A 22,778-nucleotide genomic window follows, 5' to 3' on the forward strand; every position below is an offset into this window, starting at 1 on the left:
ACCTCTGACCCAAGAGCGACACATGCACCAATTACCATGAGAAAATAAGGAAGCACTAACTTCCTGCTAATGGAGGGCGACAGAACTGCTGACATGGGCATACGGGGCTTCCCTGGCCCTCCTCTCGCCTTCATGTAAATCAAGTAACTATTTTGGAAGCAGTGCTATCAATGAAATATCTTTTGCTGAAATGAAACAGGACCAGTTCAAATGCTGGTCTTACAATTTTCTTCGGCTTAATGGGCATTAGTCTTTGTCAGAACTTTGACTATTACAGGTCGTGGCACTACAGTATGTAGCTGTCTCATTACAGTCCGGACAGTGTATTTGCAACCAGGTGACTATGCGAAGTTTGTTTAGTGTAAATTGTTAGACCACTTATTACCTTACCACTGAACAAGAATAGTCTGTCCAAAATCACAATACTTGTGACGGCAGCTGACCTGGCTCTCTAAACTCCGTGACCCACAAAGAGTGATGACAACGCGGTGAGTTGTACATTCGTTGCTCAGGCCAACAATTCCTGCCATGGAGCTCTCCATGCCGCCCTGGCATACCGACCCTGTTCCTGTGCTGAAGACCTGGTGGGATGCTCTAACAGGTTAGGAAGCTCAAACCGAGCAGTCTCCATGTAGTTGTAGAAGGGTTAAAGTGGCAGGGAGTCAGCAATCCTCTCTTTCACCACATAGCATGGCCGCCTGTACAATATGATGGTCATGGTGACATAGGAAGAGCACAAGCAGAGGCAAGATGATAGGCTGCACCTGTGAAAAAGTAATAAGGAGGGAAAACAACCACTTTGGCACGTGCAATTATAAAAAAGGCAGCAATGTCAATGGAAGATACCATTTTACACATCCACTATAAGTAACATATATTATTTAGTCTGTTGAATAGATTAGGAACTAAGGAAGGTTGAATATTAAACCCACTGTTATGTGAAAATATTTGAAGAGCCGGGTGTTCTCACCAATAAAGCATTTTCCTACCCTAAGGTGCCGCTTGACTGACTGGAAGAACAATCGGTCCCAAATATACCACACGTCAAAGGAAGAACATCTTAATGTTGAGTCTTAGAAAGTAACACAAGAAGTCTGTTTTTGTGAGTGAAGTAATCCATAAACTGTAGTACAGTAGAAGATCAAAACTTTCTTTTGATGGAAATTCCATCAACTCAGTTTCATGTAAGCATCAAAGTGAACAGAAAACCCAACACGTGCTCCATCCCACCAAAGGGCTTTCTAGGAAGCTGTAAAATGAAGATATTAATTGGATGGGAGACCCTCAAGTGATGGCTGTGTTTATGCAGCTATACAGGTTAGGTGTTACTACAACTGTAGTCAGGAAGCCAATCTGTAGGTAATAACAAGCAAAAGAATCTGACGAATAACTGGTTTGTTACTGCAAGCCATAATAACACAGACATTTCTAAAGCCCTGCAAATACCATGACCAACAGGTGGAGACTCCTGCTTGGGAAGTGGAGATTATATAATGCAGTATAACAATATGGGCTGTAATACTTACCTTAACGATATAGCAGTATAAAAAAAGAGACAATATTTTCATATTTATGTCTGTTTAATTATTAAACCAGGGATAACTGAGAAATAAAATAGTTCATGACTGTATCCACAACTGTTTCTGCCGAAAGAAATCTAGAGCTAGGAAATCTAGACCCTCTGGCTAGAAATTGGAGGCAACTGTCTGTTCAAATGTTTAGTAGGTATGTGCTTTTGAAAGGTATTGGTAAGGTTGAAGCGAAGTTGGAAAACTGTCTGGTCTAGTATCCAGTCATCCACTTTCTGGAGTTACAGACTTTCCATCTTAAAAACACATATAACAGATCCAGACATTTTTCTACAGATACCTAATTGATGATAGTATTTCCGTCCGAAGAAGAATGTTACAGAAGACCCTGGGCTTCACTAAATGCTTTCTCTTCAAATAACTTTACATAACAAACATTGATGAAGTCAGTCGGTCTACTTTCAATGTGCCAGTGCATGTAAACACGGTCTACACAAATGCAATTTACATGCATAGCGTGCACAAATGCTGTTTATCACGTAAAGACCTGTCTTACTGGCTTTGCAACAAATAGCAAAAAAGATTTGCTTTCTGTATACATTGCATATTCAACATGAAGAACTGAATGTGGCAAGCATTATAACAATTGAGTATACCTTTGGAATGTACGATAGTCTCTTGTGTATTCTAAGGGAGTTATTCCTGGAAATCTACACATTAAAATCGTCCATCTTGTATTCCATTGGAGTTCTTCTTGGAAAGCAAATGATACACCAACAGGCAATAGAATAAGGAGAGAGACTAGTACTCCTCTGGGTGCATCTTAGGCCCACTCTAAGTATATTACCAAAAACTGGTAACAACGTGTCTGCTAAAGAGCTTTGCTGTCAAGCTAGATCTAATTGATGGTAAAGTTACGGTCATCAAATGCCAAACTGCACCTCAAGGTATTTTGTTACAACGTTAGGCATATGCCAGCTGTTAAAAAGTGGTTTTTTGTTTGACTGGGGTATGCGCCTGGTTCAACCAGCAACCACAAACCTAGACAGAGTAATAGTCAGGCAAACCCTAAATTAACCTGTGCTCACCCCCTGGTAGGGTGGCAGAGAGCAGTCAGGCTTAGATTAGTGGCAATGTGAAAAGTATTTGTGCAACAGTTCAAGCAGTAACACAGTGAAAACACCACACAAAAAGATCCCACACCAAGTTGGAAAACTAGATCTGGGTTTAATTAATAAAACAAGATCAACATGACAAAAGTCCAATTAGAAGAACTGGAGATATTGATTTTGAAAGTTTATAGTGAAAAATACATCAGGGATATCTAGTCCTGCACGACCGGGACCAAAAATTAAATTCAGGCCTAACTGGTTCCCTGCTGCAGGGAACCAGTTAGGCCTGCTAAACAGAGTACCTTAAATCCTGATTGCGTAGCATTGCGTGAATCCACATCAAAGATGCATCGAGCAGTCAAGGAGATACAAGAATTCCTAGATGCAGCAAGGCTACAGTGTATGGTCCTGATGTCTCAACATTAAGGATCCTGTCAACGGGGCTTCTGATGGAAAGTCAGGTGTGGAGGAGCAGGCGAGGCGTCAGTTCCGATCAGTGGTGAAACTGCAAAGTCGAGTTTCGTCGTTGGGGCTGCTGATGACGAGGGATGTGTAGAGTTTGCGCTGGGAAAAGCATTGCACAGTGGCGGTACTGAGGGTAATGTGCCGGTTCTGCTGGGGGTGTGCCAGCCACCCAAGGAGATGCATCAGTTCTACTTGAGGATGCGTTGATTAGCAGAGAGGATGCATTGGTTCAGCTGGCATGCTCCTTAGGCCCACTTCCAAGGTTCCAGGACTGGGGTGGCACCACTTGGCAGAGTAGACTCACAGATAGCAGAGTCCAGGTGCAGGAGCTGGAAGCCTGTTATTCCCCTGAGGCTTCAGATCAAGAGTCCAACCAACTAGCCCTTGGAGTCACTCAGAGTTCTAGGGTCAAGAGGTGCAGGTCCAGTCCTCTCCATCCAGGCAAGAGGCCAGAAGGCAGCATATCAGCAAAGCAAAATATGCATCCAGCAGAGTTGCAGTCCTTCAACAACACAGGAGTCTTTCTTCCTGGCGGTGGATCCACAGGTACAGAAGTGTACAGAAGTGGTAGTGTCTGAGGTCCAGTCTTTATACCCTGTGGTGCCTTTGAGGTCGGAGAGACTTCAATAGACCTGCCAAAGGTACATAGATATCCAGCCCTGTCCTGGCTCCAGACTAACAATAGGGGGTACACAGCCCTTTGTGTGGGGACTGATACAACCTCTTCAGGTATAAGTTAGGCAGTGCCCAGCTTCTCCTTCCCATACTGCTAGAGATGCCCATTGAGACACATCTAAGTTCCCATTGTGTGAGGCTGTCAAGGAGGAATACACATAGCTCAACCGCCCGCTACACCCAGCACTGCTTAATTTGTAAAAAGAAATAAGTGCCAGGGCTCTCATCGAGAGGCAACTGCAGCTTGCACCACACATTGCCCCTGCCATGTTGCCAAATACAGTAACAATACTGCTACTAACCATCAAACTCCTACCAGTGTGACAGTTTAGATTATTTTAGGCCCCCAAATCTATAAAAATTACTTTGGGTGGGAGGAAATAGTAAATTTTAATGTATACTGAATTAATAATTAACTGTTGTTGTGGTCCTCTCTAAATTAGCCAGACAGCACCACCGTCTGGCAGACAAGCAGTGGTGCTGACAATTCAGTGCCAAGCACATGAAACCACCGGCTCAAATTAAGCACCGATACCCAGTCATGTGATCTGAGACAGGCTGCAGGCACCAAAAGGCTTAAGCAAGAATAGACCAACTTTCTAAAAGTGGCATTTTCAGAATTGCAATTTAAAATACGACTTCACCATTAACTTGAAGGGTTTATCTCGTGCCAAATGGGATTACACTTATAAAATATAATAAGGTAATTCCAATGTTATCATATGGGAGAGATAGGCCTTGCAGTTGTGAAAAACAAATGTGAGTGTTTTTCACTAACATCGCATGTAAAAATGAAAAGTGCAAGTCCTGCATTTTAAATACATTGCACCCTGCCCTCTGGGCTGTCCAGGGCCTACCTTAGGGGTGACATATATATATAGAAAGGTAATGTTTGGGCCTTTCGAAAGGTTTATATTGCTAGGTCAGAATGGCAGTTTTGAACTGCACACACAGGCTCTGCAATGGCAGGACTGAGACCTGTCGAGAGGACTACTTAAACGGGGGCACAATCAGTTCCGCCCACCCACTAGAAGCATTTAATTTACAGGCTCTCAGCACATATAGTGTCACTTTACTAGGGACATATAAGGATATTAAATATAATTGAGTATGAGCCAATGCTACAGTATTTAGAGGAGAGAGCACAAGCACTTTAGCACTGGTTAGCGGTGGTAAAGTGCTCAGAGTCCTAATACCAGTAAAAACGAGGCCAGAAAAAGTGGAGGAGGAAGGCAAAACATTTGGGTGACTACGCAAAAGGGCCATTTCCAACACCAGCCAAATCAGCTGCCAAACGATTATATAATAAAACCAAGAATATTGTTGCAAAATGTAACCATGTCTTTAGCTACTAGAGACAGGATGGGAGAATTGAATCCAAGTACCTAAGGCCCAAACGTGCTTCTTTAAGTCTGAATTACTTTATAATAATTATAAAATCAGGTAAATATTTATGAACAGAGGTAAATACAATTTGTATATTTCAAGTTAAAGTTCTTATAGTAACGGCATACGTCTCTGATCTCGTTCCTCATACATTTAATTTGAGTTGCAGAGGGCTTGACATTGTCAAGAACTCAGGAGCTAGGTGAAGTACAATTAACCTGCTGTCATTAAATTCTTACCACACTCATCCTTATAATCTTTGCTACTACATTCCATATTTTTAGCAGTTTATTGCAGTAAATTAGAGTGCACGAGGTGTCTAAGGTAATATATATAGTATTACTTTGTTTTGTCTATGAAGAAAAATTTAAATCATTTGATGCCGATCACAATTACAGAAAAAGTACTAACATGCAACACTTTGCTATCGCATGGAAATAAGAAGGATGTAATAGGTAAGGTGACTTCCCTGTACCTAGAAATTATTACTAACCAGTGTCCTCTTCCCACTTATAAATTAACAATATATTGCTAAAATAATTTTATTTTTGGGGCTCCTAAAATATTTCAGCATTTCAAATTACTTTTATGATCTACTAGTTGAGTAGTTCCTGCTCCTCAAGAAAATAATCAACCTGTTGCGTCTGTTCCTCTGTATTGGTGGAGCGAAAAACGATTTGTTGGTGAATATTATCTATTAAAAGACATACTGGTCTAATGATATTTCTAACTTATTTTGGGAAAAGTTTGGCACACCCGCTACCCATTTTGTCGGAAAATAATGAAAGTAAAATAGATACGAAACAACAATTGATTCTTTGAGATAGCTATGTCCAGTTCCATCAACATGACTTCAAAAAAAGACTGGACAGTTTCTCATCTCAGACTTCAAAAATTAAGATTTAAAATATTAAGACCTATGTCCAACTGTCAAAAGCGACAGTTGGAAAAAGACCATTGCCAGGATATGGGGACATATTAGTCTAGGGATTCCATGGGCCAAGTGTTGTTGATGAATCTTTGCTACTTGGATCTCAGCTTCTATTAATATAATGGTATATTTTGAAGGTAGTGATCACCCCTTTTTAATATATTTGTCTCATACATTTTCTTATGATTTTTATTGGCAGTTTAAGCCCTCGCTTGCCCTACCTAAATTTCTGTGACTTAGGCTCCTTTGCATGGGCTATCTCCCTCCCCACCAGCTTCTCCACAAGATTCGTTAATACGACTTTTGAAATTTGAAATTTAAACCAAAAACTGACGGTGAATTAATTTCCATTGTGTGTGCCCGACTAACATATATAAATATTATATATATTGTTTTTTGACTGCGCGAGCAACAGGTCAGGCGGGTGCCGCCGGAGACTACCTCTGGTATTGGTTCCCAGACAATTTTGAAAATGAATTGTCAAGGACACGATGGACTCGGCATGAAGTAAGGTATGAGCTACAAACCCATTGGAGGGTCCAAAAACATTAAGAAAACAAGAGACTACATTGACCACAATACTAAGCGAGGGAGCGAAACGCCCACTGAACAATCTACGAATAAAATGAAGTGATGTAGTTTCTGGCCATACCTGATTCGAATGGCAGTAGCGTGAACCCTTTGATAAAGCTCGGGAAGAACGAGCGAAACATGTTAGGAGGACGGGGCTGCCCTTGAATAAATTGATGCCGGCTCCACCGAGGTGTGCGGCTACTTACTTTCCTGTTGTGGGAAGGTGTTGGGGAGAATGTTGAACGGCGTGGTTCAGCCGTATGCGACGCACCGCCACAAGAGCGCCGTGGCCTGACCGAAATGGAACCATTGTTTTTTGACTGCGCGAGCAACAGGTCAGGCGGGTGCCGCCGGAGACTACCTCTGGTATTGGTTCCCAGACAATTTTGAAAATGAATTGTCAAGGACACGATGGACTCGGCATGAAGTAAGGTATGAGCTACAAACCCATTGGAGGGTCCAAAAACATTAAGAAAACAAGAGACTACATTGACCACAATACTAAGCGAGGGAGCGAAACGCCCACTGAACAATCTACGAATAAAATGAAGTGATGTAGTTTCTGGCCATACCTGATTCGAATGGCAGTAGCGTGAACCCTTTGATAAAGCTCAGGAAGAACGAGCGAAACATGTTAGGAGGACGGGGCTGCCCTTGAATAAATTGATGCAGGCTCCACCGAGGTGTGCGGCTACTTACTTTCCTGTTGTGGGAAGGTGTTGGGGAGAATGTTGAACGGCGTGGTTCAGCCGTATGCGACGCACCGCCACAAGAGCGCCGTGGCCTGACCGAAATGGAACCATTGTTTTTTGACTGCGCGAGCAACAGGTCAGGCGGGTGCCGCCGGAGACTACCTCTGGTATTGGTTCCCAGACAATTTTGAAAATGAATTGTCAAGGACACGATGGACTCGGCATGAAGTAAGGTATGAGCTACAAACCCATTGGAGGGTCCAAAAACATTAAGAAAACAAGAGACTACATTGACCACAATACTAAGCGAGGGAGCGAAACGCCCACTGAACAATCTACGAATAAAATGAAGTGATGTAGTTTCTGGCCATACCTGATTCGAATGGCAGTAGCGTGAACCCTTTGATAAAGCTCAGGAAGAACGAGCGAAACATGTTAGGAGGACGGGGCTGCCCTTGAATAAATTGATGCAGGCTCCACCGAGGTGTGCGGCTACTTACTTTCCTGTTGTGGGAAGGTGTTGGGGAGAATATATATATATATATGTGTATGTATATATATATATGTGTGTATATATATATATAGTTATATATATATATTTCTACAAAAACAGAGGCAAGCTTTTAATTTTTATTTCTGAGGCGTGCACTGTTTGCCCTTTAAAATTGCATGCTTGAGTTTATGCTATAATAGTCTTAATATTTAAAAGCATTTAAGTAAAGCATTATCTCTCTCCAGAAGGTCCTTTTGTACTTGAGGAAAGAAAGAGTAAGCAGGTTCAGTCTTCTATATCCATCTGACTTTCTCTGCAGTCAAAGTGACAAAAGCATTGGAGGGCGGCATCATTTAGGACACTGTCTCTGCACTTCTCCGGATAAGATGATTAAAGGAAAGGTGGACTGCTTTGGTTAAAAGGAGATCAAATGGGATCCTTCTTTGAGTTTCTTTTGCTCCCATAAACCAAGGGACCTTGTCAAATACTTTCCATAGAGAAACATGTAATGCCTCATTAGTGATTTTAGATTTAGTAATTGCCCTGGTTGACTCATCTGGTTACATATAAAATGATGAGCTAAGGTCCGGCCTCAGTGTAGCTTGTTCAAATATACTGCAAAGTTGCCAGATAGCACTAAAGCATATCCTAGGACTGATAAATGATATTGCAAGCAGAACTCTGCTCAGCTCTGCAGAAAGCAAGCCAATGCTCTCTAGACCAGGGTTAATTGTCGATATGATAATAATGTCAGCTTCTACGGCCATTGATTATTTATTATTATTATAAAAGAGGTTTATATAGCGCTGGCAAGACCCAAGGGCATCAGAGTGCTTTACATCAACATCAAAATAACGAGTAGTATCAGAAACATTAAGCCAAATCAAACAGTAAATATTCACATCCAGTGTAACAGGTATAATCAATAATCAAGTTGAATTGAGTTAAGTCAGTATTTAAGCATGGGGAGGAGAAAAACCGGGGAGCGGGTCCAGGGAGAAATGAGAGTGGAGATGCCATTTGCTGGGCGATTGATGATTCGCTAGTTGTGGTGATGGTCAAGGAGGAGATCCTTTAGCTGTCTCTTGAAGCTCAAGAAGGAGGGGGTTCATCCTGATATGCACTCAGCCAGAGAAAGGGAGGCTGGGCATGTTCTCCATGCAGGCTGTAAGGCAGCCTGCATGGAGAACATGCAAAGTGCGCAGATGGCCGGCCAAAGTGTCCTGCGCACTTGGAGTGGGCAAACCACTCCTCACCTGCCCTGCTCTGTGAGAAGAGCAGCCCCCCCCTCCCAGCTGAGCAAGGGGAAAATTAAAATGATAATAACAATGAGTTATTATAATTTTATTTTTTCATCTTTGCCCGGCTCAATGGGGCGACAATCCACTGCCATAGCGGAAAAGCGACCACTGGTTCTAAGGGGTGCAAGGTGTGATTTAGCAGTGTCTGTGAAGGTGGTGTTCCTGTAGTCCAATCTAGCCAGTACCACTTCTTGTGTGGCAGAGTTGAGATCCTTCTGCAGTAGGTAGGGTTTGATTTTGTTCAGAAGTTTCAGGCTGTAGAAGGTGTTTTTCACACTATACTTTATATGATCTTTCAGGATGAGTTTGGAGTCCAGGGTGATACCTAGACATTGGACAGAGTCGGCTAGTGTTAGAGGGCAGTTCAGGGCATCCATGTATTTTATCCATTCTTGCAGCTGGGGGAGCTGCGCTTTGTCTGATATGAGCTGAATTTCCATCTTGTCTTGGTTGAGTTTTAGGTGGTTGTGAGGTAGCCAGTGTTAGACTTCTTTGAGGGTGGCATTTCTAGTGTCTTCTAGTGAGGAGATGTGTATGTAGAGCTGGGTGTCGTCTGCGTAAAAGTGAAATTGGAATTTTGCTTGGTTGAGGATGATGGTGAGGGGTTCCATGTCAATATTGAACAATGTTGCCGAAAGGATGGAACCTTGGGGGACACACCAGTTTATTGCCGTTGTATCCAAAGTCCGAGTGCTTATTTGTATTTGTTGGGCATGGTTTTGTAGAAAGGATGTAACCCATTGTAGGACCACCCTGTCCACACCAATTCTTTTTTGGAGGGAATCCAGGAGAAGCTTGTGACGAGGGCCACCAGTAGGTCTAAGAGTATGAATGGGCATCATCGGTCTGTATCCAGAGATTTGTGTAGGTCATCAACTATCTTCAGGATAGCTGTTTCTGTGCTGCATCTTTTTCTGAATCCCGATTGGTGAGGGTCCAGGAGATTGTTGTTTTTGATGTGTTGGTTACGTTGTGTGAGAACACATCTCTCTAGAGTTTTGGCTAGGAAGGGGACATTGGAAACTGGTCTGAAATTATTGATGTTGTTCGGGTCTGCTCCCAGTTTTTTGATCAGTGGCTTGACTTGCCCGAGTTTGAGACAGTCTGGCATCACTACTGTCCTATGGGAGCTGTTTATAATCTTAGTCAGAGGGAGGGGATCCGCAAGGTGGGGGGAGGGCTTGGACATAGCCAGCAAAGTAGATATGTAAGTCTCCGTGAGTGGGTTGAAATCCTTCCAGTCTCTTTTTTATGTGGGATTCTTGGGTTCTATTGCACTCATGTTTGTCCTGTGGGGTGATCTTTGCTCAAGAGGCTGTGGAGTGATGGGGGCGGGTTGTCTTCATTTCTGGGACGGGGGTTCCCATTGGATGATTGGTTGCGATCAAGGGAGAGCTTGATCTTTGTGATTTTTTTATTGAAAAAGATGGCAAATTCATCACACCGTGGTTTGGGTAGTTGAGGGGTTTTTTATGGCCGATTTGGAGGATTTTCGATTGATGATTTTGAAGAGCTCTTTTGGGCAATGTTTGGCCTTATCTAGACTGTTTTGGAAGAAGGAGTTTTTCATTTGTGAAATGTTTTTTTTATATTTCCTGCATTCCGTCCTGAGCTGGTCCAGGTGGGCTGTGGAACGGTTTGTTCACCAGAGTCTTTCGGCTGCTCTGAGCTGTCTTCTTTCAGTGCTGAGGTGTTTATTCAACCAGGATCTTGAGGGAGTGTTCCTTACCTTTTTTAGTTTCGGAGTGGCTACTTGGTCCAGGATAGAGGACATTGTTGTAGTGGGTGGTGAGTTCAGTTATTGAGAGGTTCTCTGATGTGGGGAAGGGGTAGTAGTGATGTAGTTATTTCTTCAAGATCCTGTAGAGGAACTTATTTTATGTTTCCTGTCGATTGGAGTCTTTTTTACATACGAGTTAGGTGAGGAGACACTTTGTGATGTGAAAAAAGATGTGGTGGCCCAACCAGTCAACAGGGAGGATGCTGTCAATGGATAGTGTTTCTTCATGAGCTATGATAGCATCCAGAGTTGAGCCTTTATTTTGGGTTCGACCTTGGCAGTGCTGAGAGAGGTTCTGACTGAGTAGGAAGATTTTTAATGATTGGATTTGAGCATTGCTTTTATCATTCCAGTGAAGATTGAGGTCTTCTTGGATGATGTTATTGGTGATTGGGAGTGAGCAGTGTGTTATCATGTCTTCTAGGTGTTCACCAAAGGATATTGCGTTACCTGATGTGGGGTAGAGTAGGTGACAGTTCATTGCTATGTTGTCTTTCTTCCTGATGCGGATATATTCAAATGCATTGTAGGAGAAGGTGTCTGTTTCACTCATGATGATGTTGTTCTTGTGAATAATGGTGATGCCTCCACTGGGGCAGTCCTTCCTGTATTTCTTTATGATTGAAAACACAGATGGGACTAGCATGTTCATGACAGGATATGAGAATTCATTTAGCCATGTTTCCTTTATGAATGCAATATCAATGTCATGGGGATCTTGATGAGGTGTAATGGTTAATGGGTTGATCTCGTTGGCATATGGTTTCATCTTTGTCTTGTGATAACCTGTTTTATAGAAGAGGGGTTGAGACTATTAGATATCAGGTTGTAAGACTTGCCTCGTTCTGCCATCTTGCTCAGAAACATCGTAGCAGTCGTTCTTTTAGGTCACTGAGCATTGTTGTTGAAAGGGGTTGCGATCTAGCTGTGTGGCTGTGTCTTAGCTCGTCTATGCTGTGTGCTGTTGTATGAATGGGGGAGGTGGGATCGATGGGTGGTATGTGGACAAATGTTTAGGTTCTCTGTGATATAGTTGAGACCCTGTAGTTGTTTATCTAGTTGGTTTTCTATGTGCGTGCATGGGCATTTGCTTTTATGCGGAGGGAGTGCGGGATGATCACTTCATGTTGTATGGGGTAAAGCCCTCTATAGTCTGAGTTGCTGAATCAGTGAGTTGCTTCACATTCTAAGGGGTAGGGTTGTCCAGGGTCAAAGAGTGTATGTCAGTAGGAGCAAGACTCAGGGAGTCCATGGGGAGAGATTGGTGATATCACTTGGTTCTTTAATGGTGATAGCAGGATTGGTGGATGAATCCAGTCGGCCCCTTTGAAATGGCGTCATCAGCGTATTGTTGTGCACATTAGGAAGGCAGTAGAAGTTGGGGGCATGTGCCTTTCGTTCGACATCTCAAGAGTTGTGGGAGGGAGGGGAAGGGAGAATGGTTTGTGCGCAGGGGTGGAAGACGGAGTACTTGAGGGGTTGGGAGTGTGATTAACTGTGGTGATCTGACCTAAGCTGCTGTTCTGATTTGGGTTTGTAAGTCTGTCGGTGGGTGAATCTAGGGGTAGTGGTGTGGAACAGAAACCTCCCCAATTGAATGGGTTCTGTACCAGTTTGTCATGGGGGTAAGGTGGGTAATGAGAGGGTGAGTGGAGCTAGACGTGTGACTCGTGAGTGTTTCCTTGAGAGGGAGGAGGATGGTAAGGGAGGGTGTGGAGTCAGTAATGTAATTTGTGAGGGTTTCATTTTGTTTAGTATTCTGTGAGGGAAAGTCACTAGAGGGGAAGGATATATGCCACAGTGATATGGCATTTATTAGTGTAGGGCATATGAATTTACAAGTGCAGGTATTTGCATCATTGGCTTGCATCATGATAGTCCAGTTTTTGAAGATAGTTGTGGTAGCATTACCTTTGAACGTGGGCAAGTCAGAGATTGTTAGTTTATGGCCATACGGGATGTTAGTGGCTTTGGTAATGCACAGGTATTTTTTTAGGATTTCATTCCATTTCACAGGACGGGTAGTGTAAAAGAGCAGGTCCATTCTCTGGGGGCCGTTAGAGGTGTTGTAGTAGAAGTCTGCGATGAGCAATTTAGGGTGTTTCATCAGTTTTATATTTTTGCTGCTGATGTACCTAGGTTGGGAGGTAGGGTGAAGAAGAGGAGTTTACACAGTGAGGTTTCAGAAGGGGAGGAAGGGCAGGGATGGTGCATCACAGCAGCGCTGTGTGGCAAGGCATCTGAACTCTGTGAAGGGGTTGTCAGGGCACAATATGGCAAACTTGGTAAGTTGCTTTACTTTTATATCGCTCAGATTGAGTAGGTTGAAAGCACAGCGCTCGGCTGTCAGGGCACTCCACTCATACCTCAGCACAGTGAGCCTCATCAGAGAGCTGCATATCCAACAATAGTCAAGGGTGCTGAGTGTGTCCCATATTAAGCGTGTGTGAAAAGACATAATCTGATGTATTTCCTTGTCCTCCTCCCACCCTCAACTAGAGGAGCAACTTGTTTCCCTTAATCCTGAGTTTGTTTTAGTTTAGCATGGGTCTTCCTTGGGAAGAAAGGGGCATTTCTGATTGGTGATTTATTTCGCTTTTTACTTACTGCTCTGGAGTCTGAGTACTGCTGCCACAGTGATACTTGAAAGTACAGTGTACAATAACTGCACAGCTTGACTGCCTGCTACTAATGTAGTCTAAGCTCAGGCAAACATACAGTAGGGTGCCCTGAGTGGACAGTGCTCACTGCTTTCTTTACGGCGTCACCCCAGTTCAGCCCAGAGAACCACATTTGATTGAAGGTGGAGGGCTCCCTCCGAAGATGGCAGATGGCAAGCTGGCTTTAATGTCTAGCGGGCATATCACTCGGTCGTTGTGGCATGTTGCTCCCCCCACTCTGCCTTGTCGGCAAAACAGAAAAAGAGAACAGAGTGGCAGTGGACTCGCTCCAAGGGGGTTGGCGATGTCAGCAGAGAGACAGCTTGAGTATTTCATAAGCCCAGAGCAGCACAGCTCTTAGTTGTCAGGGGACAGTGCTCTTACCCCTATGAAGTGAGCCTTTCCACTGGGTCGGCGACATGTTCCCTCCACCGGGGTAAACAGTGATGATGATTATGTGAGCTGCGGACGTAGTACAGCACTGCAAGTTATAGAGAGAAGGTAGCGATGCAGAGTCTCAAAGGTCAGGAAGAGCCCACAGGACCCAAGCACCCTCGGTATTTTTACTGAATTGGCCAACTGGAGGACTCTGGCTCCCCAGCAATCAGCCTTGGTCATCAACGATCGGGGATGGACGAGGCAGTGGAAATGTATTGGTGGTGTAGTAGAGGATCGACACTGCTGAGCGGGAAGGTTGTGGTTTGCAGCAATGTCAGGGTCCTCACTACGAGGGCCGGTGAGCCCGGAGCTTGGGCTGGCAGGAAGATGAAGTGTGATTGGCCGCAGCAACTTTGCTGGACAAGCGGAGTCAGTGCTGCAGGGCTTCAGTGGGTGGTAGAGCCAGTTTGATTGAGGGGTATAAGCAGGAGCCAATGTCGGATGACAGCTAGTCGGGTCTCTGGACCCCCTACAGTCAAGATGGAAGAATCGTTCCTCCCTCCGGCTCATATCGGCCTCAGCACTCGGTTGAGGATGGGGGGTAGAGTGGCTTCAGTGACCCTGCAGCCAACCTCATTGAGCTGTCGGTCACCGAGATTTCTGGAGTGGTGGGGACACTCTCAACTTGATCTAGGCTTGCCTCGGGTCGGGATGGGGTTGTGAAAAAAGACCCGTTGAGGTGGAAAATAGTCTGGTAGCGAGGAGGCTGTCACTGTTCGAGCCTCCGGACTATCTCATAAGGTTGTGGCACAGTAAGGGGAGGTTTCTCCATTGCTTTTGGTCTTCGGGGGATGGCCTTTACAGAGATTTGCACCGATAAGGGAAAAATCTCTTACAGGCTCAACCATCCGTCTGACCTTATCTCCCCTGGCTAGAATATCAAGGGCTAATGTCCATGCTGAGTCTTCTTTTGTGAGCTTTAGAGACAACCTACATTGATCTCTGTCTATTTTTAGAGGAGCACACCCTATAGAATCTAGGTACTCTACACATTTGTGTGGAAACTTCATACCCTCCTTCACTGTTTGGGGTGCTGCAAGGTAGGATTCTTGAGAGCTTCCAATGTAAGTGTTTGCGGAAAAATGCCTCAAATATCAACAATGAAACTAACAGGATTCATTAAAACATATCTGTAATTCACCGCAATCTTCTCTTTTCAGAGGAAAGAAGCAACAAACCTAGACATTACATTTAAGGTAGCACACACAGATGTTTACGTCACAAAACTGAGTGTAAGTGTAGAGCCAATCATATGAGAGAACCATTAACCTAGGCTTACTTTACTGCAGCAGACACAATATTCAACTAAGTTTCATTGCAGTTTTTAATATTGAAAGTTGCAAACTAAACTGTCTAAGCACCATCATGAAAGGACCATCAGGGGAAAAAACTCACTGGTATCTAGCTTGGTGTGAGCACAACTGCGGATCGTAAAGCAAGTAGGCGCATAAACATTATGGATTTATTAACTCAAACATATGCACTGAGAAATGAAAGTGGCTACACAAAGACCCACACGTGTGTCCAAACACTAATATGTATGCAGTAACACAACTGTAAAGTCCCATGTCTGTGTATAGTAAACTAAATAGGAGTAAACTAAAACAGGTGTATGTATGGTAACACATGTTTGTGTCAAGACACGTGTTCGTATGTGAAACACATTGGACGATGGGATCATATTCCTTTGTATAGACATAGAGGTTTTAGTACATTGACAAGCATGCAGAAGGTCATGCATGTACATTAATACAATTGAAGTGGATAAAATGTGCAGTAAGAAACGTATGTGCACTAGAACACAAGTGTTTGCCGTGATTTAGTTCAGCCAGTCCAATGCACCACATAGATGGGCCAGTCTGTCCTCAGCTGCTAATGACTTTAAGTTCTTCTTTCCGCAGTAACTAAAACTGTGTTATCCTCCAGGTATTAGGTTGATATATGTTAGACGGTCTTGAGCGGAACTGATGAGTTTCATTGTCAAATTAATCAGCACCTCTGCTTCATCAAAGCAGCCCTAGAGGTCTCATTTGCAATAATAAATTAGAATCTAGTTCCAAACCCTTTATTACAGTCCCACCAAACTGAGATCATGAGAATGGAATTGAGGATAACTATTTAAAATATCTGTGGGGGGGCAGATTAACAATGTGGCTACATTCAATGTGACTACATTCAAAAACAGTGAGAAAAGTGAACTCTGTGTGAACTTACTAAATTTGGTTCAATAGAAAAACGACAGAAAATGAAGCATGAACTTAAACAAGGAAGGGAGCGAAAACGTTAAAAGTCAGCTACAGACGGGAAACAAGAATGATGGTAGCGGGATAAGAGGAAACTCTCACAGATATGAGTAACTGTCAATAAATACACTGCGGTGAAAGCTAGGCTGATGGAGAAAGTATTATGCAATTAGGAGTCATGTTGACCGTACAAAAATAATTTAGAAATATATTTAATAAACACTAAATGAGAATAGCGCCCATAGGAAGAACAAACAAATGTAATACTTTTCTTTGATTCACAATATCTGGGGTCATGTACTCTATATTGTGCTTCTCTGTAGAGTTCAGCAGGAAGTGGAAAGTTTTCCAGCACAGCAGCACTTACAGCTGTTCTTAAGAGCACCTTGAGTCCCCTGATAGAGTGCTCGACTTACTTGTCTTTATGCTTTGGCGTGGCACACCTTCCTCTTTGAGGATGTCCCTGAGGGTCCCCCAAGAGAACAAATGGGTCCACCATTCTGAGGTGTCTTCATGAAGGGTTGGCGCTGCTGTCTGTGATGTTGAGCCAGGCGATGCTTTGAAGGGCCATTATCTTAGTGAATGAGCCCCCTCCTTCTGAAAGCTATCTCCTGAGTGATCTTCTCCATGCACCTGTCTCAGGTCGGAGCTCATCCAGGTGCACTTTCTCTAATGGGCATAAGTGCCTGGCCTTGTGACTCTTCTCCTAGTTGGTTTGGTAATGCACCTATGAAGAACACCACATCGCTGCATATGTAAATACAGTCTCTGCAATGGCACAATGTATTACAGAAGGGACTTTGTGAATCTTTTTGTGTTAACAAAGTGTGAGTCTATGTTGCATACCACTCAGTGCCATTTGCGCAAGTGCTGTACTTTATATAACAAAGACTTGTGTAAAAAAAATGCAATCAGTGTAAATTGACTGAATGCCTCATAGGCAAGGCATGGAGAGAAAAATAGAAAACTCGGGATTTCTTGATTTGTGACAATGTTGCTGGACATAATGAACCCCCAGCCCTGCAGCAATCCTCACATCACCTAGGAATTGAGGTCAGCTCAATTCTGGAAGTGCATGTGTATCCTCACAACCCTGCCCTTCTGCCTTTCCCCTGAGATTATGAAAGCCATTAGACATGCTTTAATGGATTTTGCAATCCAGCCCCTGATGGTACTGTCAATTGGTGATTAGGAAGAGCTGTTTACAAATCTGATGATTCAGCACAGGGCACGCGAGGCAGGCCGTGACAGAGGTAAGATGGACACCTCCATTACAAAAATGCATGCAGCCATGGACAGGCTATTAAGTGCAAGCAGCACCGCTGAGCGAAAACGTGCCTAATTCCTGTAGTGAAGCAAAAATATTAAAGTATTTATTTTACTTGAGTTTTAACGATATTATTTTTATGTATTCACAGGATAATCCAGCACTGAACAAAAACCCTTGGGACAGTTTCAAAAACACAAGTGACTACCAACACTATACCACATTAAACGTGTTAGATTCAGAGGCAAAAGATGCTTTAGAACTAAGACCCTCAGAATGGGAGAAGTGTCTCAACTTGCCTCTAGATGTACAAGAAGGTGACTTTCAAACGGAAGTGTAACCCAATCACAGCAGACAGGGCCGGAAAACAGAACACGTCGTTACACTGACACGCGTCTGGGACTCTGCAAGCCTGACATTCATACCTGGACAATGGCGGCTACTGTAATGTCAAGAGCTTCATGTGCCAAATGTCAGTGTTTTTTTCGTCGTCTCTCACTAGCCAATCTAGCGGGGAGCCAGGTGTACAATTCTTACCATCATGTGTTGTAATTACCCGTGGAATGGATTTGTAAGGTAATCTTTATAGATAAACCTCAACGCAACAGTTCATGTTGTACCAGCTTCATTCGGTTTAGTTTTCAGAAAACTTCACCATGGAGCACAATGTATATATTTATGCAGTTTTTAAAGTTTATAACAGTCTGTTTGGCCATTACTACACTTTTTACTTTATAATATTAAAAAAAGCAAAGTTTTGTCATTAAATGAATGTTTGTTGAGCTACATTCTTCATTGCTTTAAATGCAATAAAGTAATAATCTCACTTTTATATGAATAATATATTTCACATCTTTATTATTGCAGTTTTCTCTGGAAAGCTCAGAGTAGCTCTCCCTGCTGCAGCTGTATAAAATATTTAAAATGTTGTATGGTGTAAATAAACTTTTGTCTACAAATCCGTTTTATGGCTGCCTTTGTTCCTGGACCTGTGTCTTGAAAATATGCATTTTTGCACGGTGGGGGAGTAGATCGTTGGCACATAGTAAAAAAAACACAATCGTGCCTTTTTAATTGTCACTGCGTGACTCTGCGGAGGGCGCTTATTACTCACGTGTAATATCGACTTGGAACAGCTGCTCCACAGGCCGCACACCGCCACTCTTGGGGAAAACAATATTCCATATAGTTAAGAGTTGTCATATTCTGGCAAAGGGGCTGTTTTGTAGATACCTTTTTATACATCTGTTCTACACAAATGAGCCGACGGAGAGTGACAGACAAAGAGCACCGAGGCAGGTGCGTGAAACGCTGTGAATTAGAGCGCGGCCCGTTATGTAAACAGTGCATGAAGCTAAACTCGGAAGGTTGTTTAAAACACTGTAGGCTGCTGACAGCAATTGCAAATTGAATTTATTATGTTGAAAACAAACCCAGCAAAACTTAAAGCCATAAAATGTACAACAATTAACCTATAATGTTCAGGTTTTAAATATCCCGTTCACGTGATAAACAAATCAGGAATTATTTAGTCAGATTACATGTTTTAATACAGAGTGCTCATTATCAGGTCTATGTTTTGGAAGTATCACATTCGGTGTATCTGGCATCATCAGGGGTACAATTCAGTAAAGAAATCTTAATTAGTATTACAGTAAAATGGATCACTCTGAATCCGGAGCTGCTCGTCCCAGGCCTCATCATTGAGGCCTGTCCCATGGCCAGCATCTTCCCATGTCTACAGCCTTAACATAGTCCTGCTTTTATTTCGGTCTTTGCTCATACGTGCCCTCGTCGCTTTCTGCTTTTACAAGCCTCGCTTAGTGGCGCATGTTGAGAGAGCGGGAAGGGACTAGACTGGGAAAAGGAGCTCTTGATTCGGAATAATAAAGATTAGAATACATTCATTATTTCCTCATCGTCATTCCTCATCCCAGTCCGCAACAATGAATATGTACACAAGCCTCTATGGCACTGATAACTTTTAAACCAAAATGTATTTACACAGTTACGTTCCACCTCTAAACCATTACACACTTAATTGCAACTTATAACACAGCCTTAGCAAAGTTCAATGACGCCTCCTTATTCAGATCTATTCTGTAGCATGTCACAAAAGCATTTGGAGTCGACCAAGTGGCTGCCCTACATATCTACTCTAATGAAACCCCAGCTGTCTCAGCCCATGAAGTGGAAGTTGCCCTTGGACAGCATCCCTTCAAATTTTCTGATACCACTCATCCAGCTAAAGCATATGCTCGCATAATGATTTGTTTCACACATCTACTCGGAGGCGCTATCAAAACTTTTTTCACTTTAATTGTGACTCCATAGGCCACAAATACACCAAGAATGCTCTTGTAATGTTTAAGGATTCCAGATTATCAATCCTCAACTCCTCACCAATTACAGGTAGTATGATCTCTTGAGAGAGATAAAACTGCTTCTGAACCTTAAGCCTAAAGGTATGAGCTGGCTTCAAAGTTGTTCCATCTGGCAGAAACTTCAGATAGAAGTAAATGATTACCAATAAAAGTAGCTCATTAAATCTCTTACCTGAAATCATTTCCAATAGAAAAGTTAGCTTCACCCACATACATGTGATGACTGCTGTATCATGAGGCCAAAACATCTTCTTTTGTAAAGGACTACAGATAAGTTACAAGAAACCGCATGAGTACCTATTACTGGCCTTCTTAATCTAAAATGTTTCAGCCAATTCAAATTTAAAAGGATTACTTTAGAAATATCCCGAATGTTACCCGAAATGCCTAATGGTAGCCATAGGGGTCACTAGTTGTCATTGGCTTGCACCCTGTCCAAGTATGGACCCTTCTTTCTAGTTAAGATAAGGGGATTACACACCCAAGATAACCCCTGCTCACCCCCATTGGTACCTTGGCACGAGCAGTCAGGCTTATCATCAGAAGCAATGTGTAAAGTATTTCTACCTAACAGACAGAGTAACACAGTAAAAGCACTACAGATGGACACCACACCAGTTTAGAAAAATAACATATCTTTATCTAAACCAAACGAGACCAAAGAACAAAAATCAAACATACATCTATCAAAAGATCTCTTTTAAAAGTTTCAGTGCATATAAAACTATTGATGCAGAGGTAAACTGGACAAAATGTTATCTCACTACCATATCTTCAATTAGATCATTTACACTTACTGGGCCCATAACTTAACCTACTTCCATCACTGGTCCTCCAATTGATCTTTTATGTGAGCTAACAGGGACGTGGATATTTAGAGAACGTGAGACAGTTCCTTATGAATAAGAAATGCCAAATGCATGCTAATTTCTATCACCAATTCACAATTGTCACCAACATTTATAACTCTTAAGGCAAGAAAGTTCACTCCAAGAATGACTCAAATACGATAAAATTTGCTCATGCAAGTCATTCATCTGAAGCCTCAATTTGAATGATCAGGAAACATAAATTCACATTTTCATAATCAGATTTAATAACAGTCACTTAGTAAAATTAGCAACACAATGCCATACAGATACAAATGAAGAAAACATTTACTGATTGCCTAGGGAAGATATTAGAAAGAAACATGGAAAATCGAGGTTTCAGCGTTCAGATCATACAAAACCAAATATGCAGCAAATGAAGCAAAGCGTGGCGGCAAAAGTGCAGGTTCGAATCAGTTCAGGAAATTTCCGTTCAATGGTTTGGCAATCAAAGGGAGATCAGAGTTCAATTCGACAACATGACAGACAGGGATATAGAAAAATGACAGCCAGCCCGACTCGTCCATCCTGGGACAATTATACTTCCAAAAGTTTTCAGTTTACGTCCACAAAGTATCCTTATTAGTCATCTCATACGATTTACATAGGTTGCCCACAGTGGGCTGCTCATGGTGTGCTCAATACCTCACTAAAAAATCTGGAAGCATTAAGTAATCCTTTTGCAAAATCATCAAATTCATTTATTTTATATTTCCGTCCTTTCCTCAGAAGTAAGAAGATTCACTTTTTTCACTGTCTGTCAGTTCCCAGACGCTCTCTCTGGGTTTGTAATTTTATCGAAACATTTCGGTCAAAAGTGTTGCTGAATCAAATTAGAGTTCTTTGTCTCAGAGCACAGTAAAGAAACTTCATGAAAAGTTCTCACAGGGTCTAAAGTGACTAGTTCAGCTAGATTCTGCCTCTCAGACAAGAAGAGAAAAGCATCTGGGACCTACATGAACATTAGCTGAATCATTACCGCGTTATGATTAATATACAACACACATTAATATAAGTATTTCAATTTTCTTAATAAGTTCAATCATCCTTTTTCTTTAGAAGCTTCATGTCAATATTAGGCACTACTAAAAAAATGTTTGCATGTTTATAATTTTTAAAACAAAATGATATATGTGTCACTCTGAAATGCATATTTTTATCACACAATACTAAGTGAAAACTGCAAATCTACATATTATTGATCATCTCTGAACTAAGCATTTTAAAGATTTCGAGTGTTTCATCATGCAGGAATTAATTTAATTAGACCCATTTTAGAAGTTATCGTCAGCACATTTTCTATGTTAACTATGTTTAGTTTGTCAAACACATGATTACATAAATAGGTAAATGTTCATTGTTTCTTTTTTTCTTTACGTTTTCACATTTCCAAGTTTCAAAACACTCCTGCATGGCTTTACTATGCAAAAGGAAACCTCACATTTTTCGGCTCATTCATTTTACATGATTTCATCAAGAATTTATTATCGTGTATATCTTTTAATGGTTAGAATTGATAGTGGCAACTGTCATTTAACGGCAACCGTCATTTACCTTTTACGCTCCATCACTATGCATGCGTCACTTTTTGATCGAAGTATCTGGAATGCGCCAAATGCGCAAAGCAAAAACAGGCACAGGGTAGGTGAGACCCCATAAAGCAGAGCAATGCGTTGGTTGCTTACATGCAGGGAAGGTGATGCATTGGTCCCTTTCCTTGCCCCCGGGAAGGAAATAAGTCAATTCGTATTGCTACGCAGGGGAGGTGAGGCGGCAATTCCATACTGAGAGAGTAGGTGATGCGTTGTTTTTTTACTGTGAAGGGAGGTGATGAGTCGGTTTTCTTCTGTGCGGGGAAGTGATGCGTTGATTCTCCGGACACATGGCCTTGGTTCCTTACTAAAGCCCAGCGTCCATGCAGGCTTGGCACCCAGGTGTGATGCATGTAAAACCCAGACTCTGTGGTTTGATGCGGTGGCG

The 22,778-nt window shown here is 42.4% G+C and overlaps 1 protein-coding gene across 2 annotated transcripts in view; it reads left to right on the top strand.

Moving 5' to 3' along the window:
• The window catches only part of ADGRB3 (adhesion G protein-coupled receptor B3), a 1,104,008-nt gene extending 1,085,504 nt beyond the window's left edge, over nucleotides 1-18,504 (top strand). For both annotated transcript variants that reach the window (XM_078648009.1, XM_078648010.1), the window contains one exon: nucleotides 17,697-18,504. In XM_078648009.1, the coding sequence (XP_078504135.1) occupies nucleotides 17,697-17,885 (189 nt within the window). In that variant the 3' untranslated portion in view covers nucleotides 17,886-18,504. The remainder of the gene's footprint in view (nucleotides 1-17,696) is intronic.
• Nucleotides 18,505-22,778: the final 4,274 nt, after the last annotated feature.

This window comes from Lissotriton helveticus, chromosome 6 (genome assembly GCF_964261635.1).
Source record: "Lissotriton helveticus chromosome 6, aLisHel1.1, whole genome shotgun sequence".
Lineage (NCBI taxonomy): Eukaryota > Metazoa > Chordata > Amphibia > Caudata > Salamandridae > Lissotriton > Lissotriton helveticus.